The sequence below is a fragment of the Corvus moneduloides genome, chromosome 1 (assembly GCF_009650955.1).
Source record: "Corvus moneduloides isolate bCorMon1 chromosome 1, bCorMon1.pri, whole genome shotgun sequence".
NCBI lineage: Eukaryota > Metazoa > Chordata > Aves > Passeriformes > Corvidae > Corvus > Corvus moneduloides.
In genome coordinates this window covers 140,536,348-140,563,567 of record NC_045476.1, presented here as the reverse complement: position 1 = coordinate 140,563,567, position 27,220 = coordinate 140,536,348, and the positions used below count along the sequence as shown (strand labels likewise).

The 27,220-nt window shown below is 38.3% G+C and overlaps 1 protein-coding gene across 9 annotated transcripts in view; it reads left to right on the top strand.

Moving 5' to 3' along the window:
* The window catches only part of RUNX1T1 (RUNX1 partner transcriptional co-repressor 1), a 114,841-nt gene that overhangs the window by 83,556 nt on the left and 4,065 nt on the right, over positions 1 to 27,220 (top strand). For all 9 annotated transcript variants that reach the window (XM_032129100.1, XM_032129134.1, XM_032129107.1 and 6 more), the window contains 6 exons: positions 1,702 to 1,952; positions 3,177 to 3,262; positions 3,894 to 4,095; positions 11,995 to 12,063; positions 17,969 to 18,159; positions 27,193 to 27,220. The exon at positions 27,193 to 27,220 is cut by the window's right edge and continues 4,065 nt beyond it. In XM_032129100.1, the coding sequence (XP_031984991.1) occupies positions 1,702 to 1,952; positions 3,177 to 3,262; positions 3,894 to 4,095; positions 11,995 to 12,063; positions 17,969 to 18,159; positions 27,193 to 27,220 (827 nt within the window). The remainder of the gene's footprint in view (positions 1 to 1,701; positions 1,953 to 3,176; positions 3,263 to 3,893; positions 4,096 to 11,994; positions 12,064 to 17,968; positions 18,160 to 27,192) is intronic.

Genomic DNA, 27,220 nt, shown 5'->3' with positions numbered 1-27,220 from the left:
TATGTGATGGACCTCAGGTTTTCTTGGTTAGGAGTTCTCACAGCCATGCTGTATTTCTTTTGGAACAAAGTACATGCTCCACTTTAGCAAAGTATGTCTTTTATATCCGCCCAAAATTAGAATAGATGTCCTGCTGTGTTGGTGAAAGATTCTCCCCTTTTTGCCAAGTTACAGTTTAATAAAATATATATACCTGCAGCTTCTCTGGCATTAGTAATTTTGGTGAGGTCTCTGAGAAATTGCTTCACTCCTGAAAACAGTGAAGCCCATCTTTTAATTTCCTGCTGCTAGTTACAAGATCTTAGTTTGATCTTCTCTCTCAGAGGATATTGACAATGATTTGGTTTCATCCTTCCTCTCAATGGCAGTAAATGTGAACCTGCCATTTACAAGGGGAGACATTTAATACACTGACTGTTTCCCCAGAAAGTCCCTCAAGGGTGGTTGTTTCCTGGTGGAAGGTTTGTTGTAGAGCAGTTGGTTTTAACAAGAGGCAAACAAGAAAATTAGCTCAAATTTACCTTTCTCTCAAAGTGCCAAAAAATCGTATTATTACTAGGAATGATACATTATGCCATCCATTTCTTCCAGTTCTTTTTTAAAAAAGCTGGAGTATTATCAGCAGTTTAATAAAGGTTTTTGGAGAGAGGACTGAAACTTCAATGCAATATTTATACCTAATAAACTTTCTTATCAAGGCTAATATTTTGTAGGTTTTCTTTATTCACATGGTAAAAAAACCCCATATTTCAGTGAAATGAAACTTCCACAAAACAGTTGTGAACCCATTGAAGTAACTCTAGTCTTTTTTTTTTTTTTTTTTTTTTTTTTTTTTTTTTTTTTTTAATTTTAATGGATAATTAGTTCAGTATGAGTTCGAGGTTCTCAAGCAGAGGTGTCCAGTAGAGACTGTTTTGGAAATAGCTGATTTTGAATTGAATTAAAGTGTAGCTAGAACATAAGAAACCGTCAGTAGCTCTTCCAAGTTGCCTGAGCATAAAACCCCTGTCTAAGAGTAATGGAGTGGGAAATTCTGAACATTACTGAGGACTTGAGTCTAATCTCATCTTCCTGCAAAATTAATGATAGTCATAGCACCTTTGACCGGAATAGCCCAGGTGGTGCAAAACTGTCTGAAGGATGCATTTCTCATCATCTAAAGTCAATTCTACCCCAAAGTCTCAGTGTCACACCTATCTTGAAGGGAGTTCATGGCATGCTGAGCTTCAGCACACTGACATGCACTGCTAGACTGTCTGGTATCCTCTTGGGAAAAAACCATTTCTTGAACTGCAGATTTCTCCTAATCACTGTAAGCTATAGCACTACAGAAAATAGGAATTTCTTGGTCTCTAGCTTCATGTATCAGTTGATTGTTTCACCTGTGCAATTGCATGTGTATCCACCCCATCAGCCAATGATCTCAGCAAAGGCTGTTTGCTCTCCAGGCCCTTGTTAAGTGGCTCCATCAGAAGGCTCACCCCGCTAGTATTTCTCAAGTTACAGGGATGGTTAGACAAGGTGAATGAATTCTTTGTATGTTTCAAATCAGCAGTGTTATGAAATGTTCTGCAACACCACACACTTGGAGCAAAGTGAAAGAACAAACTTTAGTTCCTCAAGCTGCATGTGTAGATGGGGGTGCATGTTCCCAAGTTCTGTTCACTAAGTGAATTAAAGTTCCTTTGCTTTGTTTTTCAGAACCAAAGAAAATGGCTTTGACAGAGAGCCTTTGCACTCAGAGCATCCAAGCAAGCGGCCCTGCACTATTAGCCCAGGCCAGCGGTACAGTCCAAATAATGGCTTATCTTATCAGCCCAATGGTCTGCCTCATCCCACCCCACCTCCACCTCAGCATTATCGTTTGGATGATATGGCCATTGCCCACCACTACAGGGACTCATACAGACACCCCAATCACAGGGACCTCAGGGACAGAAACAGACCTATGGGTAAGGCACGTTGATTTTCTGCATTGCTTTTTTAGGTTTCTGTTCCCCTTGTAACTCTATTTTGTGAACAGGACCTTTTTACCTGCTGTTCAGATATAGCCTTCATGGCTGTTTGTCCATCCATCTGCTTCTAATGGCTTATTTCAGATCTGTATTTGTAAAAGTGGATTGAATTGTGTCTCTTAAGTAAGAGGGCCAGAAGGGGGAGGAACCTGTGTTTTCAAAGCTGCATAAGTGAAGTGGACACTCAGATGTATGGCAGGCAAGGATAGGTAAAGCCTTTTATTTTTCTTCTAGTGCCAGATTTGTGATGATAGCAACATCAATATAGCTTGATTGCAGCTTAGAGCAGAAGAAAGTTGTTATCTTTCAGAGAAGTGTTTTGTGTGTGACATCTCCAGAGCGTGGGGATGCCTGCAGAGGATGTGAACAGCAGAAGCACCAGCCACACCCCGTGCAGCACTGTTTGGTTTAATGGGATGTCTGATGCTCTTGGATTTTACTTCACATCTGCACTTAGTGTTCTTCCTTGTTTTAAACACATCTTCAGTAAGAGAGGAACACTTACAAATATTCAGCATCTGTATAGAGGAGGCTAAACAAAGAACAAGTGTTGGTTCCCCTTGAGTGTTGATAATAAATATTGGCTTGGTTGTATCATGTTGTCAGCTGCTCTGATATATGTGCTACATTTTAACCACATGTTGTTTGAACATCTGTGAAGGGATGAACCCTTAATGATGCTCTGCTGACATGGTAGTAATTACTGTATTTAGGGAAATAACACTGAGTTTATACTAATATTTTTTCAACTCTCTGAAGTACAGCTAGTATTTGATGCACTGAGTTACCAAATAATTTCCTTGCTGACTTCAAGTAGTGCAAGTGAAAAATTATATATTGTATTATGTTATATTTATGTCTTTAATAATTGTATGTAGTCAGAAAGAGTTATGTCCATTTTTGAAAGGTCATCTTGTAACCTATAGAACTTACAGAATTGAAGACATTAAATGAACAAAACAGTAGCATCTTGTGTGGGGAAAAGTACTAAAGAGAACTTAGAGCAAAGTTTTTAAGAAGCCTATTTTTTGTGGTGGCATTCCTGATGCTAGAACAGATAATGTATGATATTTTTGTCTACAGGCTCTTTTCTTTTCTGCTTTTTTTTTTCCCCATAGAGGACTCCCAACATTGTAAACACGATTTGCTCCTCTTTGGCAGGGTTGCATGGCACACGTCAAGAAGAAATGATTGATCACAGGCTAACAGACAGAGAATGGGCAGAAGAGTGGAAACATCTTGACCATGTAAGGGCTAAATATACTTTTATGTATTATTGTCTGAAAGGAGCCCTTCTTAGATAGGAATTTAAAATTGTTCTTTTAAAACATGTCTGAATTCCAGAACAAGTTTTGAAAGCTTTGCTGATTAAATTAGAGGGCTTGATGTTCCCCACTAGATAGTTCATACCAGGCCTTGCTGATAAGTGTGTCCTGCAGTGTCCTAATTATTACAGTCTGCCAAAAGAGGTATGGACTTTGTCTATAAACACTGGATCTGGGGCTTGGATTTGTTCCTGAATTTATTAGCTCTTGTAAAATTTGTAGGCATCAGTTCTGGACCACATCTTGTGTCCTCTGTGGTGCCATGTAATACTAGTGGTAGGACTACAGCCTGTTCAGTTGTTTTCTCCTTGTCTTTGCTCTTTCTCCTGTAAGTCTCTATACATATAGTTTAGGATCACCTGTTAAAAAGGAAAGGATTGTCATTCTTGAAACAAGTCTAGAATTTTTCAGCTATAGTTGAGGTTAACAGAGAGGGGCTCCTTCATTATTAAAACCCACGCACTCAGTACATTAACGTTTTCTTTATTATTATGTCACTCTGTGAATAAAATGTTCTTCTTTGTTTCTGTGCTCCATCCACCGCTGTGAATAGTTGTTGAACTGTATAATGGACATGGTGGAAAAAACTAGGCGATCTCTCACTGTCCTACGGCGATGTCAAGAAGCAGACCGTGAGGAGCTGAATTACTGGATACGGCGGTACAGTGATGCGGAGGATTTAAAAAAAGGCAGTAACAGCAGCAGTAGTCATTCCAGACAGCAGAGTCCAGTGAATCCAGATCCAGTTTCATTAGGTACAGTATCTTTATTGAAAATCATGTACTGATTCTCTTTGAGTTCAGTTAAGTGATAGATGATGTTTGCATTTGTTCTTCTGATTCTTCTGTTATAGTGATGATTCCACTCTGCTGACTACTGAATTAAGTATAACTCTTATGCCCTAAGAGTGGTGTTGCTGGGTGGAATGGCTTGAGTGTTTTTGGGCGATGCTTGGTAATTTGCTTTCCATTCAGCAAAGTCTGAGAGTGGTGGGGGGAGGAAAGACGGTCGTGTAGGGGTGGAAGAGCAGTGAGATGTGCACTGACTCTGTCCCTGCTGACTCCCCCTCTTGCCTGATTGTTTAAGAAAATCTGTAGGTGCTCCTGGATTGTTTGCACTTTGAAACAGAGGGCTTTCACCTTCTCAAATCAAATGACTTGGAAGTTGTCTTTCTAAGGAAATGAAGAAAGTTGTAAAGATATAGGCACTTCTTAGCTGTACTTGGTTTCTGTTTAAGAAAGGAACAAGATTTGGGATGCTCACAGCCATGCTCATATGATCCTCCTAGGTCTGTGTCCATCACTGCAGCTTGTGCAGGTGTGTCTGAGGTAGTCTGGGTACTGTTTGTTGTGTAGTTCCATGAAGCTGTGCAGGCCTTGGCTCAAGCTGCAGAGCTTGAGCTGAGTGGGCTGCTGCTGCCTAATAAGGACCAAACAGCTGGGCTCTCAGGCTCTCACCCCTGCAAACCTTCACAGTCACACTTGCACGGTACCTCACACAACTACTCTAAGAGGACTCTGGTCTATAAAAAGAAGCTTCTACTTTGGGGGCTTTCTGTAAGTTATTAGTATTTTGGCCTTCTGCTACCCCATCTCCTCATTTTCATGGCAGATATGGTAAAGAAACATCTTGGTGATGCCTTTTTATTGTTCTTGTTCTTTTGAAGACAACAGGAGACTATGCTTGCTTGTCTATTATTGTCTTATAAAAAAATAAATTTTATCCAATGCCATCTACTCAAAATCATCATAAACTGTGCTCATTAGTAGAATTGCATATGTGTGTTATTTTTTTGCAACTATATTTTATTTTTAACTGTGTTTTCCTTTTGCCTTTAAGAATAATTTACTAAGTCAAAAATTTATTTAGTTGCAAATAGAAAAACAGAAAAATATAATCCCATGTCCATCATTCTCTTGGTAAATCTCTAGAGTTATTACTGTAATATTTAGTGCCTCTTGATAACAAACAAATCTTTTATGTGTGTGTGTGTGTGTCAAATTACCTGAGTCAATAGCTCTATAAATGTGCTCCAATCAGTGGAAGGAAGGGTTATGGAAATGCTGTTCCCAAGTTCACTAATAAGTCTAGTCCCTAGAGGAGCCCTTCTCAGAAAGTATTCATGTAATGGCTTGTAAGAACAGTGCTAAATGTAATGTAAAGAAAGACTCATAAATATGGCATCTGAAACGTCAATCACATCTGGAGCCTCAGGAGGAACACTTGTGAGTAGATCAAAAGCAGTGGCTCACTTCTCTAGTAAAGCTGTGGTGCAAAAACAGACAGGCCACAGTGCTTGTGTAGTTAGTAGGTAAAAAAAGTGGAAGGTAACTTGAGTATTTATATATCCCCAAGGAAACTGGAACTCATGACATTCATCAAAACTTTATAATATTACAATCCAATAAAAATAGTTATAACCACAACAACAGGTACAAAAGATAAAATTAAGATCAAGCATACAGTTAGATCCCTATATTAGCATTTTGTTTGTGTATTTGTCAAGAAGAATTCTTGGAAACAGCAAAGTCTTCTGGCTTAAAAGATAATTATACAGCACAGCCTTTGGCATTGGACACACCAGTCAGCTCTGCAGTACTGTGGATACAAATGAACTGGCTGAAGTCAGCCATTCAATTTTAACATGTCCATTTTGGTTATTTGGCTGAAAAAATACTTCTGAGACTCACAAACAGGAAACCTGGATTGCTTCAGTGATGTACCATCCATGTCAATCATAAATATTGGTAAGAAATGCTTTTATGTCTGACATGACAGGGAGAAAGTACTTACTTTGGAGTCTATGGAAAGGTAATCTTTATATTTCCTCAAATCTGCAGTAATCTACTTAACGAAATGAAAACCTCTAACATTAAGAGGTATAATAAAACTAAAGCAGTTGTCTGTGAGCCTTGAGATGCTTTACGGCTTTTTATTTTAGTTTTGAAGTGAGGAAAAGGGATTGCAAAATTCCTCCAATATTTTAATTAAAGTACCACAACATGTAAATATCGGGGAGGTTGCTACAGAGATTCTAAATGTCAGTTATTCCCCTTTGTACCTTTTTTTGGTTATTTTTTTAAACAAGGTAATCCACCCTTTAAGTCCATCTTGTCATCTCCACTAGCAAGGGAGAAAAAAGAGGGGGCCATGTGGCTACATTATCTGTGCCTTTGTTTCTTTTTCGTTATGATTCGAATATCATCACCGAAGTGATAACTTCTCACTTCAAACATTATGCCACAGCCTGCATAGATAGCTCTTGCTGAAAAACTCTGAGCTGAAATCTAGCATGGATAGTTTGAGTTCAAAAGTAATTGAAGAAAATTCTGGTTGTCATTTTGAACCAGTAGACCATTTTTCCTGCCAAAGATTTTGTGCTTCTTTTAATTTGACATTCCTATAAATCATGTTGAGCATGGCAGTTTGCAATATCTGATCAATATTTTTCTGTGGATATTTTTAATTAAGAAATTAAATACTTGATCATTCATTTTAATGCAATGTAATCTAATACACACATTAGCTAGCTACAACAGGTTTCAAGCTCCCATTATTCTCCAAGAGTGTGCTGAAGGTAAGATGGGTCTATTCTTTTCAGTCTGAATAATACATGTTTATGAAAGTCTAAAAATGACTCAGACTTTATATATATTCACTTGATTAACTGTGATGGTCTATGAAGTGAATAATACATCATCTGACTCCTCCATTTCTGCTGAAGAATTTCAGTACTACATACTGCAGCAGGACTGCAACTTTCATCCTAATAGTGAATAATTACACGTATCAGACACTGTATACTGAAATACACACAGTGGGATAAATTAAAGATGAGGGTTCTTCAGCATTGTGGGTTATAAACAAGATCTATAACCATACTGAGTGCAGCTGTGGCTCTAGATAAGTGGAGCAGGCACACATCAGAAGGTCTGCAGCAGTGTTGATATTTTGTGTCTGTTGAATTTATCTGAATGGAAATCTTACAAAATAGAGTTTGAAATCTCCAACTGAAGAGTGCGAATACCTGCAGGATTTGCCTCAGGAAACCAGGATTCTCAGAAGTGTATGAATTTGTCAAAACCACATAGGTTAGCCATTTTTAAATACATTTTTAAATGTTAACCCTTTCAGACCCTTTTTATTGTCTCTGGTGCTGTTCCCCATCATGTTTTCAGTGTTAAGTCAGAGCATTCCTGCCAACACATATCTATTCATGCTGCGATTATAAACCTGTTCTTTGCCATTTGCAGATAATCAGCATTGCTGTGGTATGCATGATACTATCAACATGAGCTACCCATAATGTTGTGTGAATACCACAGTAACATTTATAACTTGTAATTCTAGAATGTAAAGCCTCTGTGATACTGGTCACTGATGACATTAAGTATTGCTCTTAATCCATTCGCTGCATGGGAGGCTTGGGCTCGATTGTGGCTTACTGAACTGCATGCTGTTAGGTAGGGCTCCAGCTGTAGAAACACTGCATGTTTGTCTGCTCAGTTCTGACATGGCCTCTGCTTGAGGATGATTCAGTAATACAGTACCTATGTGGCTTTGCTTTTCTTAAGAACACAACAACTATATTTTTAACACAATTTCAAGGGGTGTAGTAATAGGCACAAAAAATGTATTAGAGGGCAAAGAAGGGCAAAGATGTACTTAAAAATGCTGGAAACACTTGCCCCCCACCCAGGTTTGCAAGGTACTCTCATTCAGTATTACCCACCTTCTGATCTGTATCTCTGTATTTCATTATGTGGAACTGGCACACTTTTGAACTTGACTCTTACAAAAAGGCAGTGAATATTTTATATTTGTTGCTCTGAGAATTTTTTTTTGTTTGTTTTCTGTGTCCCACTAATGGTGTTACATTTATTATAGGATAGAATGAAGCAGAACTTGCATATGAAATATGGAAACCACATAAATACACAAAAAGGCATATCTATTTAATTTGTTCAGGACTGCTTATATGTAGCTTTTATTATTTTTGAGCCTTAATATTCAGTACAGCATGTAGGGTATTGTTGTCCCTGCCAATGTTTTCATAAATGCAGTAAATTATAAAGATCATCAAAATGTCAGCTGTCCATCATCATTTCTTAATACTTTGTATTATATAGACTTGTATGTCACTGTCCAGTGATGAAAACCTCAATTCTTTTCTTTTGCCAACCTATCTCCTCTCCTTCTTTCCAAATATTAATTAGGCTTTTTAAGAGTTTTGAACATAACTTTTCCTTCTAAGTCTTTCTATTCTGTTTTCTAGGGTTTGAGCCTTATTATCACATGAGCATTCATATCATTTATTGGGTCCTAGCCTTTCATCTCAGTTTCACTTCGCAGATCCATATTTATGGCTGTTGTACGTCTGCACATCTCTCAATACTGTCAGCACCTTTTCTTTTTATCTTAAAGTGACCAAAAATGTTCAGTAGAATGTGAGAGCTGAAACCAATGCAAATTTTTGTGTTTTCTTCATGTGTGTTCTTCTGTCCCACTCCAACAACTTTCTTACTATTTCACAAGTTTATTTCACATTAAAATAGAAAATTTCAGTACCATTTTTGATATGGAAATTCTCTTTTATTTTTACCTCATTTAAGCACTTACAGACAAGTACAGACTATTCTCATACTTATGTCCTTTTTATTTTCCTTGTTCATCTTTTTAATTTGGTTCAGTAGGAGCTGGACTAATTACCAACACATGCTTTCATGCCTTGCCATGAATTTCAAGTAAATTCAGTAGTGTACATACTGTTGTTCTGCATAATAGCATTGCTGCATTGTCACCATTAACAAACCTTTGTTATTATGTCTGACATGTAAAGCCTTTTCTGATAACCTTTTCTGAATGATCTGCCTTGTCACTTCAGGTTATTCTGAATTTTCTCTGATTTCATTCCATTTCCTTTCAGGCAGTATTTTCTTTGACTTCTAGGTGCTGCAGTTAGTTATTTAATATTATGTGTTTTCCTCATTATGGCTTTTTGCAGTTGCTTTTACATTTAGTATTTTAGGGACTTCACTCAGTTGTGTTAATCTTGGTTTGAGTTTGCTAGATGTCCAAGTTAAGATCTTTTGTGCTTCAGTTTTAATGAGCAATTTTTCTGATTCTTAAGCTGAAGAACACCTTACCTTAAAAACACTAATATCCTCCATTTATACCCTCTGGTCATTTCCTGTAGTTTACCCCCAGAAAGAAGATTGTTTTCACAGACTCATCACCGCTGACTAAACAATAGCCATGTTACTAAAATTTTTCTTGCTTGGAAAATATAGTTTTTATTATCTTCATAAGTGCTTCTTGTCTTTTTTGTGCACCATTCCAAACTATGGGAAAGTCTCTCATAAGCTCTTGATTTACGTCTACTTGCAGAGGATCTCATTCCTCATGTAAATAATTTGTGGTTGGAATAAGAGCTTGATTGATGTTTATGTTTTGGAAATTTTAACAATTAGCTGGCAATCTGGTCATTTATGTCATTGAATTCCATTTTTGGAAAGTCATGTGTACCAAAAAATCAGTTCCACATCTCCCTCCTTTTTTTTCCCTTTTTTTTTCCTTTTTTTTTTTTCTTTCTTCTTCTTCCCCCGAATACTAAGAGCCACAGACTTTAATCAAGGTTATGCTCTGCTTGCAGTGGATGGTACCTTAAATAACAGGAAAACTCAATACAAAGTAAAGACATGAATACAACAAACCCCTTGTTTTGGCGTATTTGGAGCCTGGTTGGGTCTTTTCCTGCGGGTATTTCATGAAGAGCAAATAAGAGTAGTTTAATTTTTTGCCTTTATTTTTCTTGAGCTTTCAAACAATATTTTCTGCTGCTGGCTCTGTCCCCCTAACTGAACTGGCACTGTGCCTGTAAGTCTAAAAGCCTTTAATAAGGGGTGAAAACTGTACACAAGGCTATTCATCATCTCCATAATCATGCAAGCCAAGCGATACTGAGAATTTTCCCATTTTTGGTATCAGGTCTAAAATCCTCTATCAAGTTGATTAAACCAATATAAATAGCTGTTTTGTAACATCTACACACACACACACACATATACAGTCTTACTATTTTATGCTTGAGAGGTGTGAAAGTCTGCCAACAAAAATCTATTTTAAATTGTTGTCCCATACTTCAGTGACAAACAGAAGAGCTGGGTAAATCCACTCAGCTGCCTGTCAGATGGGAAGATGTACTCCCAGTCAGTGTCTGCAGATTCTCATGCTAGAAACTACATCTGTGAAACAGTGCACGGGGATTGGGATTCCCTACTCTCTCTTGAAAAAGCCCCTGTAATTTCCACCTTTCTTAGCAATACTAAGTGTCATCTTTTAAAAGCATTTATGTGGGCTACTGTATGTAAACAGTACTGCATGGATACATATAGTGGTGTAATGATTTGAAAAACCTGATGTTTCAACCTTTTTCTTAAAAATACTGCCTTTTGACCAAGTTAGTGAATAAAAAACTTGTAAGATACAAAAATGAATGCATTTAGTCAAAATTAGAATTCAAAGAATGGCAGGTATGCTCTTGTCATATTTCAAGCTCAGACATCAAACAGATATTGGATTTCTAGCAGCATGTCTAAAAACATTCAAACCTGTCTGTAATGTAACAAATCAAGTTGTTTTATTTAGGCAATTGAATTCTGACACATTGGCAATAATAATCATGGCAGTGAACTTAGCTTTATGTGTTTGGTTGGTTTTCTTTTTTTCATTTTGTCCTCTATTACTTTGAATAATAGTTAATCAGTTTTTAAATTGTATTTGAAAGGAGCAATTCCAATTTCATCTGCTGAAGATCTGTATGCTAAATCTCAGGCCAAAGTGAATTTTCTTTTTGTATTGTCTGATCTTAGGTCTCTGTGGAAGGAATCTTCCTGATTTCAGAACTCTTAGGCCCAGGCCTAAAGGTTAAACCCTTTTTAAAAAAAAAAGGGGGAGAAGGGGAAAGAGCTGTCAAAATGTGATTGAAATATGTGGGTGAATTATGAGCTTCAGCTCCAGTGAGGTTGTTTGGCAGTGTGTATTTAGGGGCTTAACCTAAAATTAAAGGTTCTGTTTTTCAAACTCTTGCAGCTACAGTTGCCAACATGGGCTCAGATATAGGAAAGCATAGCTCTGAACTTAGAGAAACACCCCTTTGCTTTTCTGTGGACAGCTTATTTGATCACTGGAATGACATCTTGACTTTTATCTGCACTCATCAGTAGTCATTCTTTTGCACAGAGCAGAAGTGCCAAACCTGCACTGTTGCCCTCTGTCTTTTTTCTTTTTCATAAATACAATGACAAAGGACAAAGCATGTCACTCCCTCAGTTTGTCTTGCAAAGCCTCTCTTAAAAGTGTGGATACTGTCATACAGAGTTGACTCAAAACACTGAAAAATAAAAATAAAATGAATGTCTCAACTTGGCTTAAGATGAGACATTCAAGTTGTAAGAATTGATCTGGTCTATGTGACATTCATGAGCTATGGCCATGGCATCCGTTTTGTTTTGAGGAGAGAAAAACTTCATGTGGTTTCTTTGTCTGAGCAATAATTAAAGAGAAAAGGTATTTTTCTCTAAGCCTTGTTCTCAACAAGCAAGCATTGCTTATGGTGCTCTTTCTTCTTTCCTCTTCACCCCCTCCTCCTGCAGAGTCTCATCGGGAATTCCTTCACAGGCCTGCATCTGGATACGTGCCAGAGGAGATCTGGAAGAAAGCTGGTAAGAACTGTTTAAAAACGCCAGCTTAGTCTTCTGGCAGCTGTGTGTAGTTGTTAATGCACTGATGTGAGGAATTGGGAGGCGGGGGAAGGGCTTACTAGTAACAAGAAGAAATTGTGTTTAATAATCTTAAACTGAAACTGATCAGGACATTAAATAATTTTATAATAGAAGCATGTGCTGCTATAGTTAGGGGAATATCAGTACTTCCAATATAGACCCCTATTTTCAGGACTTCTAATGGTTTCGGGCTGAAACTTGATATGTTAAAAGTTTGTCTGTTAGCAATTTTAAAAAAGAGAGGTTAGTGTGGGTGGGTTTTTTTAAGCTTCAGGGTTCTTACCTAGTTAAGGTTAGAATTCCCAAAGGAGGGGAAAAAACCTAAGTACACCTGTTTAAAAAAAGGCTTCAACTATGCAAAGTAACCATTCTTAATTTAAAAAAGATTTTGTGCCTGTCAGCCCCCAGTGAAGACTGTGCTCATAAACCTGCAGAGTTTGCAATGAAGTCAGCAAGTTCACATCTCTGCAGCTGCTCTGGCTGTTTGCAGGGCATTGACAGCATCTGCCTGTGCCTGGAAAGCACCCTGGGCAGACGTTGTGGTTGTGCAAAGTTTTCTTAACACTTTGAAACTCTGCCTGAGCACAGGAGTTTCCTGGCAAGGCTCCCACTCTGGTGCTGGAGCTAAATCTTTGCTCTTTTGACACTGACATCAGAGCTTCCTTGTTTTCAGAGGGGCCAGGAGGCAGCTCTTGAACTCCATCAAGATAGTTGAGGAGCTATATATACACCCAAACACGCCCCCCTGCTTTTGAACACCTGTATAACCATGAAGTCTACAGCAGCTGTCTGAGCAGCAGTTAATGATTAAATGGCAAATATGCAGCAGTGCTGATGCTTTCTGATCAAATCTCCTGTAAATGCTTAGTACTTTCCAGGGTATTTTAAACTAGATACACAGGATACATGTAAAAATGTTACGCTGTTATCTTGTTGCATCAGACAAGAAGATGTGTTTTGTGTGTAATGTGGGTTTATCTTGTAAAATCTACATTTGCCAAAGTTAATATTTTTAGAACTATTGCATTTTCTGTGAAAAATAGTAAAACAATGTACATGTTCTTGGTTTTGTCCAAGGAAAGTGTAGCCTTTGTAACTCAGTGCCCAAGAATACTTTTAAATTGCCATATTTATGTTAACATTTTAAATGAAATCTACAAAAAAAAATGCAATCCCAGGAAATCTCACTAAGAGGAGCCTTATTCTGTTGAATTTCAAAAACTTTATTCCTCTTGCAAAATCTAGGGTTTGATGTCATCTGGCATCAGGTTATTTATGACTCACAGATTCAGTACGATAAAAGAAAAAATTTCTTCATAATTAACAGAAGTTATTGAAGCTTTTGGCTTGAGTTTTGAAATTGGATGTGCATTCACACTGCATGTATTCACAAATGGTAGTGTACAGGAGTTGTGACATGTCATCTCGTGAACATCTGTGTCATCAGTTCCTTTGAAAAACGTTTTCCCTTTGGTCCCATTTCTGGTCTCTTATTTTCAGGCTGATGTGGGTTTAAATCAAGTGAGCATGCCTGTGAATTGGAGAATAAAAGAAGTGTGACTATACAGGATGCTTACATGTATCTGTTACTAAGTCTAGTCAAACATCAGAAAGCATACTGCTTTCATAAACCATGGTCCTTCATTTTCAGGAGGGTGCTCTGAAATTGGAGGTCTCCACAATTTCGTGATCAAGGCAGTAAAGGTGCAATTCAGCTCTGTGAGAATAGGCCTCTCATGCCATTTGAGATGCTCCATAGTTTCCTGGTTGGGCAGCAACTGCCAGTCAAGAAGACTACAAATCCCTCACAGGTCATTTCTGTTGGCTCAGTATGGATCTCTTGGTGTGTCAAATGTCTGTAAAGACCAATATGCAGAGAGCTGAATCAAGTATGAGAGTCTGTTTGGAATGCTGAATCCATTGCACTGAAAGAATTGGCATAAAAACCAGTTAATAAGCAAACTCAAAAGCATGTGGAGAAGGGATTCACTTTTAACTTTTGGAGATTGATAGACTCTAGTGTAATTCTTGGAATATACCAAGTTAGGCATGTGCTTTTGTGGTTGCTGGAGCAAGGACATATTATGTACCTCATGAGTTGAAGCCATGTAAGCCCACTTCAGTTTCATACACCAGTAGAAAACAGTCATCAGTGCCCTGATTAAGCTCATTGAATTATGGATATGGGGATGAAGAGTCCAAGACAAATTCTTGGTGTTCCTCAGCAGTCAAGAGGGAGGGAGGCAGGTAATGAGGATCAGTCAGATCACAGGTTGGATGACTTGCTCTCTGGGAATACATACTTGCCTTTATTAAATACAGAGAGGGTTGCAGGCCCATTGTGGGCTGCTGCAATAGTTCCTTCTGTACCATGTAGAAACTGTCTTCTAGCCATCCCTGTCACTTAGCCAGGCCCAATGTCCATGGCAGTCCAGCTGTAAGCTCTGGAGTTACAGAAGAGGAATGAAATGACCATCCTTTGTCATACAAAGACAATAAGGGTCCTGCACATTGTACAGAGTAGTCCTGAGAAAGAGATGATGCATTTTGGGATATGATACTGAGATAACTCTTTGTCGCCAACTGCCAATGGCCACACTTGCCAGGGTCAGCCTGAGAGTGAGATGATCCAAAATGTTGTGGTGGCACAGGACTGCAGATCTGCCCACCACCTTTCTTTTCTCATCATGTGGACAAATGTGCCAGTGATGTGAGGGAGGTGACCAGGAGCTGGCTGGTGAATCATCATTTTGGGTGAAAGAGAAGTACCTCTCCTAAGTCTGCTCCGAGGACTTGAGACCATGCTGAGTAATGCCTATTCCACACAAGCCATTTGCTTCCTGGAGCTTCTCTTGTGTGTTAGTGCTGCTCAAAGGGAAAGAAGATTTCAGTTGCATTCCTAAAATGACAGTGAATTTGTGCCAAGAATGCTTAGCATTGTTGGGAAGGCAGAAGATGCAGGTACATGCATCTTAGATACTTGGTTTTAAAAACTTCCCAATTTTTGCTTTCTGATACTGGAATCTAATCACTCTTCCATTCTCTGGTAGTGCGGGGAAAGGAAGGGTGCTGGTATCATTTTTGGTCTTCATAGCTCAGCATTGTCAAGGCAAATAAAAATCTCCTTCACTTTCACCCATATCACAAACATATCTTAAACTATGAAGCCTGCATTCTATATCTATAAAGTATCAGTAGGCAGTGAAAACATTTAGTTTGAGAAGCTGTGAAGGAAATCAGTGATATGAAATTTCATCTGGTTATTTAGGTGTTCATGAGTTTGTAATATATTGAAATGATAGTGCATTGTGACCTGAGATATTTTAACTTATTTTCACACTTAGTATAGCACAACACAAATTCTGTCATCAACGTTAATGGAAATATTAAAATCCAATCCATAGTTAAAGCCAGTTAAAAAGTATCAGTCAGGCATATGTGGCCTCGTAAGCACTTTCAGGCATCTCCATGCTCTTAGAAGCATTGCAACAAACTTATACTATATAGAAGATAGAATTTTCAATTTCTATATTTGAACTGAAAAGAAGTAGATTATCTGGAATGAAAAACTAAAATTAGAAGTCCCTCTAAAAATGTTGGAGTATTTTGCTTCTGTTTAATATAAGAAACTGGCATTTCTAACCACTGCAAACACCTAACTGTAAAACTAAATTCATATGATGTAACGAAAGTGCATCATGCCATACAAAGATCATTTCTATTCGTAGCAAACATCAGCAAGAATACAGATTTTCTCAAAGAAATCCACTTTGTCAGTAACTGCAGTTCATAGACACGAAATGCCTGTATTTAAGTTGCTTCATTTTTTTGAAAATGGTAATAAAATTGCATCTGTATGTTTGCCTGTGTATATTTCTTTTCTCGTGATCAGTGAATGGTTGCAGTTGGTAATAAATATTCAAGCACCTTGCAAATGTCCTACCAATTCCCTTTGCTGATCTGTGTGTGCCTGTGGGACAAGAATAGGAATGCATAATTTAAATATAAATTGCCTGATTTGCATATACAATTAGACTAGCTGTAGCTTTGATCGTAAGCAAAAATTATTGTCCTGTATTGCCACTTAGATAGAATTTTAATTCACCTTGAATATTCAAAGTAAATTAAGCTGTGGCTGTATGGTGGAAGGCTATGATTTTTTCCTCTCTTGAGGCTTTCCCCTAAACAACATTTATGGTAGGGTAATATAAGGGCATATTTTCAGCCTCATAAAAATAAAGGCATAAGTTTTATCTGTAAATCCCTCCCCACCCCCTTGAAAACTTCAGTTGAAACCTCTCTTGCAGACATGCAGACATGTAACATGCACGCATACTCCTCAACAGAACTCTTCTTTCATTTTAGGTAGCTCAGGTTTAGTCAGTACATGGCTTAAAGTCACGTCTTTATTGTAATTTGCTTAATAACTGGAAATGGAGACTTCATGTAGTCATCATTTTTTAAATAACACGTGCAGAGCTATCAGACATAACTCAGGAGAGTGACTGGGTATCTGTACATAAGAGTTACGTCTGCATGTGCATGCACATAAGTACATGGGCTAAATACATGGACTAAAACTCAAACATATAACACCATTCTAATACTTAGATTTTAATCTACAGTAAAACATTTTTAATAGAAATCTATGGTTTTAATTAAACACAACATTTAATTAAGGTGGGTTTTAAGTGCGTGAAACAATTAAGTGCAAACACTTGAATGAAACATGTCATAATTAGTTTTAATAAGAGTGTTAATTGGTACTAGGTTTGCCAAGTTAATAATTACCGCTTATTAAATTTTCAATTAATCATTGTCATTTTGCTTTGAATAAAGATGAAAATTAGATAAACTAATTCAGGGGGAGGATGGTTTCCTTGTTAATTAGAGCAGTTAATTAAAAAAAAAGAAATTACTTGTTTTAGTTGTCAATTAAAAGACTGTTCATTAGTAAAATCTTTGCACTCTTCCTGCATCAAAAGCCAAATAACTAATTTGAGACAATCCATGTTTTCTAGAATAAAAGATATGACACTAGTATATACCCAAGGAAGGGCTCATACTATCATAGTTGTTTTATGAAAAGCATGAAGGTTTGAGTTTAATGAATCGGGGTGCCCCTGCTCAGTGTTAATTGTGCTCCAAAGCCTGTCTGGGCAGGGTGTGCTCAAGAGCTCAGAAGAGCCAGAAAGTCAAGTCTTCAAGTATAAACTTAGATTTGAAGGAGAGATCAAGAGGTCAAATGAATGTTCATAAACAAATTTTAATTTTGTCTCATAAAACAGTATGTCCAAGAAAAGATATTAGACCAGTGATTTAAAATTTTGAAATAAACTCTTGGGGATTTTTAACTTCATGTATTTATTTGTTAACATATGGGGAAAAAATTGTTAAAGACCATAAATCCTCTCTTAATTCCCAGACATTAAAAATACATTTTTAAAACAGTCTGTAATATGTCTTTAATAATTATTGTCCAGTATATTCATATATCTGCTGTGCTGCAAAACTAATTTTCCAGCGTTTAAAAAGATTGCAAACAAAATGGACCAGACATCTGAAATGATTGCACATAAAGAAGTATTGACTGAGAATCACAATAGCAAGAATCATTACTAGTGTTAGAGACTTCGATGATGGGGAAGTAGAGAAGCAGCTCAGCACTTCTTGAGGATTCTTGAGGAACCAGGTTCCTGTGTGTCCTACTCAGAATGAAGATCGCCATTATAGTTGAGAATAATCTCAACATAATAATAACAATAGTGATGCACTTCCCACATCAGTCCCATGAAGCCGTGTGCCAGATGTGCTGTGCTGATGAGGATTTCTCCCTGCTTTGCAGAGGAAGCTGTCAATGAAGTGAAGCGCCAGGCGATGGCCGAGCTGCAGAAGGCAGTGTCGGAGGCCGAGCGGAAGGCTCACGACATGATCACTTCGGAGAGGGCCAAGATGGAGCGCACTGTTGCTGAAGCCAAGCGCCAGGCGGCAGAGGATGCCCTGGCTGTCATCAATCAGCAGGAGGATTCAAGTGAGGTAAGGGCCTTGCTGGGCAAGCATCACCTGTGGCTGCAAACCGCAGGTGTGTCTGAGCTGGCTTTAATCTGTGTGACACAGGACTTCAGTGCCCTCTATTAACTCTTTGCACACCTGTTTTGGATATGTATTTCAGGCATACACCAAGTTCCAAATTCTCTTGGCTATGTTGTAATCTGAACCCAAAACAGCCAGTGAACTTGAGCTCTGTTCTCACCTTTTAACTGCTGCTCGGGATTACATATAATGTGCACATTGCTGTTCTACTTTGACTTTACAGTAGCTTCATTTTAAAGCTCTTCAAACTGCCATACTGAATAGAGAAAAAGATGCTCAGTGGAAAACATTTGACACTGAAATCTAATTTAAACAAAGAAATTATTCATGAAAGAGATTGTAGAGCAAGGTGGCTAAAAACTTGTCTGGGGAAAGTGTTGGATGTAGAAGCAACTAGCAAAAGATGATGGTTCCTGTAGGACAGAATGTGAATGTAAATTTGCAAGTGTTTCCTTATTTTTAATGTGTTGCTTTGGCTGCAGGGAATATTTCAGAGTTGAGGAGTGGGCAAAGAGCATTTAGTAGGAGAAAAAATAGACTGAAAGATCAAAGAGTAAAACAAGAATAAGTATGTCAAGCCTTGATGTACTTTCAGACCTGAGAGTGGAAACTTGTATTGTTGTGATACAGGACATTTGACACCGTGACTACGTGGAAGCTGGAAGTGAAGGAGCAGCGTGTGTTTGACCAGTGCTGCACCAGTCTAGATAGCAATTAAATGTTATGCTTGTTACAAAAAAAAAGAGTCTTAAGTTAAAACTGCCCTTAAAAATAGACATGACAAAGAAATTTTGTCAGTTAGAAGTTATTTCTATATAATCTTCATTTCACAAGACCACTGAAATGAAAGAGCGTTACCTTCATGAAGTATTTATTGTTTGTATACTAACATCTTGACTGTAGTAAATCCACTTTTTAATATAACTTCTAAACAGCAGGGAGTTGGGGAAAAGAGTAGGTGACAGTCCCTGTTATGTGGGGACATACATTCGTGTATGCTCATGTCTAAACACTTTGCATGGGCTGGATGGGCAGTGTTTTAGAAGAGTCACTTAAGTTGAGAGATGCAGATGAGCTACCTGCATCATGCTGAGAACACTGGCAGAAAGCACCAGCACATAAGTCAGTGGCATGCTGCAGTATGCATCTGTAATTTGAGGGAGCGTAAGTTTTTAATTCATACCAGGCTTCTCTGGAGATGAAAGACCATTGTGGGATCACTGAATGCCCAGAGTTTCTCCTTAATGTGTAGCAGATGAATAACAAGGAGACAAAAGGAATTGATTTTCAGCATCTGAAAATTTCTCAGGAAGAAAGGGACTAGGGGAAGTATATGTACCCTTTAAATAGTAACTGTTCCATTGTAGATTAAATGAGACATAAATTCAATTTATTGGTCTTTTGTATCTAAGATACTCAAGGACATTTTCCTGCACTGTTCATAGAAAGGGCATTTTTCTGATATAGCATCATTAAAGAGCTGTCATTTTATGCATGTATATATACAAGAGACTCCTATTGTTAAAACCAAAATTCCAAAGGTAAATACCTTTGGAGGAAACAGCAAATTAAATCTGTTTAGTAAACTGATATAGTGTAAGCAGGACAGAGGAAGTATTTACGTGCCAGTACATACAGCCCATTTTTCCACAAGCAAATATGCATCCAAAGGAATGTGCAGAGAGTTTGTGTGCTGTGATTAACTTCTGAGCAGTTAAAGCTCTGGAAAAAAACCATATAGCAACATCTTTACTTCTGCTGCAGAATTGATTATAGGGTTTTTCACTTCTTGGGAACAGGACTTTAGGCAAACAGTTCTTTTAATTGCATTCTAACGAAATGTGGCTGATAAGGTTATAGATGTTCTCAGGGCTGTGTCTCCTCAGGGAAGTTCACAGGCCTTCTGGACCTAGAAATGAAGTCTAGTGTCCTGATCCTGCAGCTTTCACCCCTGTGATCATCATTTGAAGTGCAAGTTTTAGTAAGCCATCAGAGAGAAATCAAGTTTGACAGTTTGTTTACAGGTGATTGATTAACTGTGAAGGGAGATGTTGGCAATACTTGTTTGAGTTAGATGTATTTATTTATAAGTAGTTCCTCTTTGGCTTCTAATTATTGCAAACTCCAAACACTTAGAGCAATGCTTCTCACAGTTACCTGTTAATTCAGGCTGGTCACCTTTTCAGGTGACTTCTGTAAGAATGGACTGGACTTCTCCTTTGTCTTTGGGGACAGGAGATCAGTTTGCCAGTGTTTGAAAAATGTTTCTTCAGAGATGAGACTGAGTTTTTCAGGTTTGAGGAATAAACTCCACATTTACTTTGGTATTCGTTATCTCTTGGATCTCTCTGTGGACACTGCTCCTCATTTGTCTAGGTTGTAAGTCTACGTAAACTTCTCTCTGTTTACAGCTTTCAGCAGAACCCTTCCAGCAACACAGATTCCTGTGTGCTTAAGGCACCAGCGTAAAACTTCTAGAGCTTGAATATTACCAAATATGAAACTGTTACAGTGCAGCCTCTGAAGTCTTTCAGGTCCAGGGGGAATGCTGAGCATCTCTCCTTATTTCTTATCCTTGGTGGGACATTATGCCAAGGCCTGCAAGAAAGCTCACTGTAGGCTGCTGTATGCTCCTGAGAGAGAATATTTCTCTCATGGGTGTAATTTGTTCTTTTGGCTGTTGAAACTATGAATGGAGATGAGACTTTGATGCCAGATTTGTAATGTATGAGATACAGTTTTCAACTGATATGGCCACTCCCTGTCTGTTGGCAAGGTTTCTCCCTTCATTTGTTGTTCAGTAAAATGCAGCCTGAACTTTGCTGAGGCTTCTTGAAGCTGTTCTGGTGTGAGAATTATGTGGTAGGATTTTTATTGCAGTCTTCTCCAGCTCTCAAAGTGATCGCTAGTACAAAGACCCAGGATTTTTGTGATTCTTATAATGCAGCCTCCTTATCTAAGACATTTCAGAGGTCTCACAAAGAAAAGTAGATTGGATTTTTTTGAAATTTTTTGTTGATGTTGCTGATTTCTGTGCTGGTTTTTTTTTTTTCCTGGTTTTGTTTGTTTGTTTTGGTATTCTGTTTTGCTTTGTTTTTAACCCAGAAAAGGTAGGATCCCTGAGTGCAAGATTGTCTTCAAGAAAAAAGTGAAGTTGGGCATATTAAGCTGACCAGACCAAAATTCCAAAAAACTAAGGGAGCACAAGACAGGAAGAAGACTAATAGGGGAGGTGTAATATTTGGAAGCATCTTGACTTTTAAGAAGTGGTCTGCAAGATTTTGAGAATGACCACGTTACATAACATAGGTAGAATTTCTGACTCTGACTTGATCCTTTGTTGAACTATTGTTTTTTAATTATCTTAGAGTTGTTCAGCATGGTTTAACTAGCACTCTCACTGCTTCAGTGTCTGTGCATTTACTTTCTAAAGATTTTCATAGTTTCTTCACATAAGACCTTATAACTGACCAGCTAATATTCATGCTTTTCTGTTATTGAAATTGGTTGAGAACCAGCCAACAGAGCAGGCTGCTGCTGGAAGGCAGAAGGACCAGGAGAAGGCCTACCTGTCAGCATGGCTGTTCCTGAGCCACAAATTATTTCTTTACCAGTTCCTTACACTTGCTTGACAAAAGATGACCCATTCATCTGTAGCTGGCTTGGCTAAGTACAGAAACATGTGTGAGCAGCCTCCTCTCTAATGACTGCTGTGCTTGCTTTGGCTGCAATGTGCTGTTCTGCAAATCAATTTTAATAGTGAGGGTGAACAGTTTAGCAAAGAGACTGACTGCCCAGATTGTAAGGGGGGGTGGGATCATCAAAACATCTGTCTTTCTGGTTTGGTATAAAATGCCACTGAAAAATCTGACACTCAGTGTTCTCCCTCAGTTTTGAATAGGTTGGGGGCTGGGGACAGGGAAGGAACACAAATGTTTCAGTTCTCTCTACTTAAAGCAGATGCTGACATCTGCTCAGATGAAACAAGTATGTAACTGGTCCAACACTGCTTTTAGGAGATGTGTAATGTTAGGGCTTGTTTATATTGCAGTGGTTCATGTTGTATGTGAATATCACACCTGACATTTTGAAGACAGCTGGCTTCAATCTCTGCTGACCAATCCATTGAGACCAGGACCGTGCCAGCAAGCCTGACTCTGAGCATCAAGATGGTGTGATTCAGGCAAGCCTCATTTTCAGGCTGGCATTAAGTTTAATACCTATTTCAGCTAATGTTTAATTTTCTTGGCTGAGCATCTCTTGGAAAGTCTCACATCATCCCCTGCAGTGGTGGGTGATACAGAGGCACCAGAGCCATGTGTTCTGCACAGGATCAGCCCAGATGTGATGTGAGCATTGGCACTGCCCCAGACTGCTAAGCTAAGCCGGGCTCGCCAGCTTGCATGGCTCTTCTGTGGGCTGCTCCACACTTCTGTTTTCAGGATTGAGCTACTTCCACTGACTTGTATGAAAGTTCATGTATTTCACTCAATAAACAGAGGCTTGGGCAAGCCTGGAGTGTTCGGTGATAGGTGAAACTTTACTAGAAACATCTAAAAGTTCGAATGTCATTTTGACACAGTGTGGGAATTTCCAAAGTACCAATATATTTCCATTTCCCTTTCTAATGAGTCTTGGATAAAATTCTCATAAACAACTTTGCTGGATTTTTTTACTGCTATTCAGCAGCTCATACAGTTCTCATTTATGCCCCTGTAGTTCCAGTGATTTCTAGATGTTCCTTTTCTTGTGGTTAGCAGTGGTAGAGTTTTGAATGCTATGGGCCTTGCAGAACTGGGAAAAATCTGGGTTCTTCATACCAGCCACGCTTCCTTTCATGGTAAATTGGAGAAATCCGGAATTTCTCAAAGATGACAGAACAAGGCCTTTTTTTTTTTAATTTAATCAAGGTATATTAATTAATTTTTAATTAATTTAATCAAGACTATACTAAGTCTCAGTTGGAATGTCAGAGGAAAGCAAACACTCAATTCTTATTGAATATTTCAGAGATGAAAGCAACAGGATGGGCAAAATTACTGACGGGTATATGTTTTTGGTACTGGAGACCACAGAAATTGAGACTTTTTGTTTTTAAGAATTTTCATGAGGGCAAACAGTAGTGTTTTAAGATGGAAGGTTAAGTGCATGAGAACTGAGAGTTTGACTTAAGATAAGACTCTGACCTAAGACTGATGTTCCTTGTCAGTTGAAAGAGGAGGATGAAACATGATCGGTGGCGTAAATTTGGAGTGTGATTTCCATCTGGTGTAATTTAGCACAATTTCATTGAATTAATCCATTTTCAAGGTAGTGAAGGTAAATTGAATTTTGAAGTCTGAGAATCTAACCTTTTGTATAACCTCACTGTTTCACAGTCAAATCTACACAGAGTTAAACTGCAATGCAGTCCTCATAGTTTTAGCTACATCTGGAACTCTATAGAGCATGAGCTGGAAGTGCAGTGTAGTAGGTCACTACCTAAGGCACAATATATAAACCAGCAGAGGCTTTGAGAGACTGGCTTCTCCCTTTCCCAATCCATGGTCAACTCGAGCTGTACCATTCCCTGTGCTTTTCCTGTGCTTTAATAATGGAGATTCTCCAACATCTCTAGGCAATTTGTGCCTGTTCTTAATAGAATTTTGATCCCATTACTTATGCTCATCCATGTAGACATGGATGTAGACATTCACTGCAGTGATGTTTGGGTGCTACTGCCCCTTTTAGGCTACCATCTCACATGTAACTGTCTGAGTTCTTTTAAGTCTCTTCTCATAGCTTGTGTTTGCCTAACTTCTGATTATTCTGGCTGCCTTTCTTTGGGTTCTTTCAAAGTCTTATTTGTCCCGCTTGATTGTCTGTATTTGAAGTGCATCATCCCAACCTTGATAGTGCTTGCAGCTGGATCTTGCCAGTGAAAGGAGATAGTCTTAAATCAAGTGTAAGGCACTCCATTGTTGTGGTTCTATGCCCTTGTATGAAGACTGCCATCCTGTCACCAACATGACGTTGTGGCCATCTGTTGTCCCAAATGCTGTGTACACACCTCAGCAAGGGTGTACCATTTTGCTGGTACCTGCTAGAGCATCCCAGGAAGGAAGATACCCTGAGTATGTTCAATCCCATAGTGAGGCCAAACTTTGTGATAGCTGGATCTGCTGGAAATACATGAGCAGCAGGGGCATATGAAGCACAGCCCAGGCTATTAGCTCCCATCTTGAGCCTGGCTTTTCTATAGTAGAATCTGAGGCTATGAGCCAGCACTATGAACAGAAAGCATTTGTTTCCAAATGTTGTGGTGCCCGAGCCTGATCTTTGCTGCTCTTTTTCACTACTTGCACATGGGAAGGAGCAATGAATCGTCACAATGGTGAAGGCTGTGTGGGACAGGGAATTCTGCACGTCAAATCCAGCTGCTGTCTCAGTACAAGCTCCCTGTGATGTTTGTGCTTGTTTATGTTAATTTGCACTGTAGTAATTTTTAAATGCAGTAAGTTGCTGTGTAAATGTGAGCTGTAAAATTTATTTTGAAATTCTTCTATTTTATGTGGTTTTATTCCCACAATTACACTAAAGTTGTAATGACCTGTTAAATTAGAAGTAATATGTCCAATGAACAAAATCACATACCAAACAATGTAGGACACATTAAGTAATCATGTAAGGAGCCAGCTTAGTGCTTTACCACTTCATTAAAATCTTCCACCTATGTATCACTTTTCATGTTCTGTACAGTCTGATATTTAACTGATGTCTATTTTATTAAGAAAGTTGAACCAATACTGCTAGAATTAAACTACTTTTTTCTGACATCAGTACAGATCATGTGGTAAGTTACTGAAATACTGTATGGTTGCTCTGGTCACATCTGGAAACAGATCTCTACGTGCTCCTCAAAAAGGGAAGCAAAGTGAAGATTCTTCAGATGCTGGCCTATATTAACTAAACAGATACTTGAATAAGTCAAGTTTGACATCCTCATAGTAACTCCCATGCAATTAAAGCATGCACTTCAATGTTGCAAACAGATCTGCACAGGGGAGGAATTCCTGCACCTGGGCATTTGCTGGCTGGCTGCAGCATTATTCCACGTGGGGGGAAAGTGTCATAGTCTGCATGGGGATGTTTTATACACGTGTATATGTTTTCAGATGAGGGAATAAAGGGAAATATGGGACAAACTCAGGGCTGGCAATTTAGTTGGAAGCAAATAGCTAGGAGGTTAGCAGGCATGGCAGTCGTGGAAACTCTGTGCAAGTACAACTGTAGCAGAATTACAGCAGTTTTACTGATCACAGTACAAGCAAGCATCAAGCTGTCAAAATGAAACTTTCATCAGGATGAAAGAAATAAACAGATATTGTAATATAGAAATAGAATATATAATAAAGGATATAAAATAAATATTAACATATACACATCAAATACAAAATATAAATATATAAATTTTAATGAATATAATAGATAATAAAATATAATAAATAAATATTATAATAAGGAAATATTAGTATAGCAAAAGAAGGAGAATCCAGGTACATCACACTTAGTTGTCTTTCTGGTTAGCAGGATGAAATGCTAATACAAAATGCTAATGCAAAAATGTCAGGTCATTTTGGTGTATGCATAAATATATCTATGTGTGTACATATTCATGTACAGTGGTCTAAATTACTTACAGTTATTTTTCATTGTGGAGATAAAAGGTTGTTTAAAGAAAAGGTGTTCGAGAATAGTACAGCTATTCATTTTCAAAGGTGGATTTACGTCTCCAGCACTGGACAGAGTTTGAGCAAATGGACCTGAAACAGTGACTACTGAATCAAAACCAGGTGATGCCAGACAAGGAGTCTGAATTCCCGACATTTAACTACCAGAAACATCTGTTTCTGTGTGTTGGCAATTCCACCTTTTTTTTTTTTTCCCCAAGTGTTTTTAAAGATGGGAACAATTTTATGAATTAAAAAAAAAAAAGTCCCCAACACATGTATCTGTAATTACCTGGTTTAGTCTGTGTGTTTAATCAGTATGAATTGAGAATGCCATGTACCTTTGATTTCAATCTCAAAGAACAATTGGGCACTGGACAATTACTCTTTCCCCATCTGCCAGTACATGCCTATGCAAAAAAACCAAGCAACCAACCATCCAAAACAACGAAAACCAGCAAAAAGAGACAATATGGAACTTACGCAGGCATATTTTCTAAAGCCACTTGATTCTGATTAAAAGTCTTAATTTCCTTAAAATACTGTTTTGGATTTAGGTCTTTGTTTCATTCTCGAACTGGGATTTCTTTTTTTTAAGTAGTTGAGGAATATCACTTAAGGATTGGCTGTGTTCCAGCATCCAGCTGGCAGAGCTATGGAGTGTGTTAAAGTGAATAGCTCACGTATTCTGCAGTGGCTTCCCCATCCTGCCAAAGATTTAGACTCTAGCTTAACTGTTCACTGCCAGAAGTGCCACTGAGTCAAATGGTATTACTCAGACGATTAAAAATTAGGTTTTCCTAGGGTAGCGAGTTTTCCTAGATCAGCAAGTTTTACCTTTTCTTTTAAAGTCTTTTAAGTCTTATTTTCCCTTTCTTGTCTTGCATTAGTCCCTCTCCACTTTTGAAGAAGCACTTTTTTTTGTGTGCGTGTTTCATTATTTTTTAAAATAAATCTGATAGAGGAGCTAGCAGAAGTTTTACTGAAACTTTGTATTAGTCAGCATGCTGCTGGTTTCTGGATGTGGGGCATACTTGGAGTTTGCATCATTAGTACTAGAAACGAGCTGCTTCTGTCTTGCCCAGCTTCTGAAAGACAGAGTCCCCCATGTGACTGAAGCTGCTGTGGTACAGGTTCAGATACCCAAGGTAGCACCTACTGCTGCCTCAGTTGTCCTGAGGCAGAGGGTTGACCCTGGCAGCTGTTTTTACTGTAAAATTTAGGACACTAGCTAATTTCTCCCATCTCCCTCCTCTTTTGTTTCTAGAGTTGCTGGAACTGTGGCCGGAAAGCTA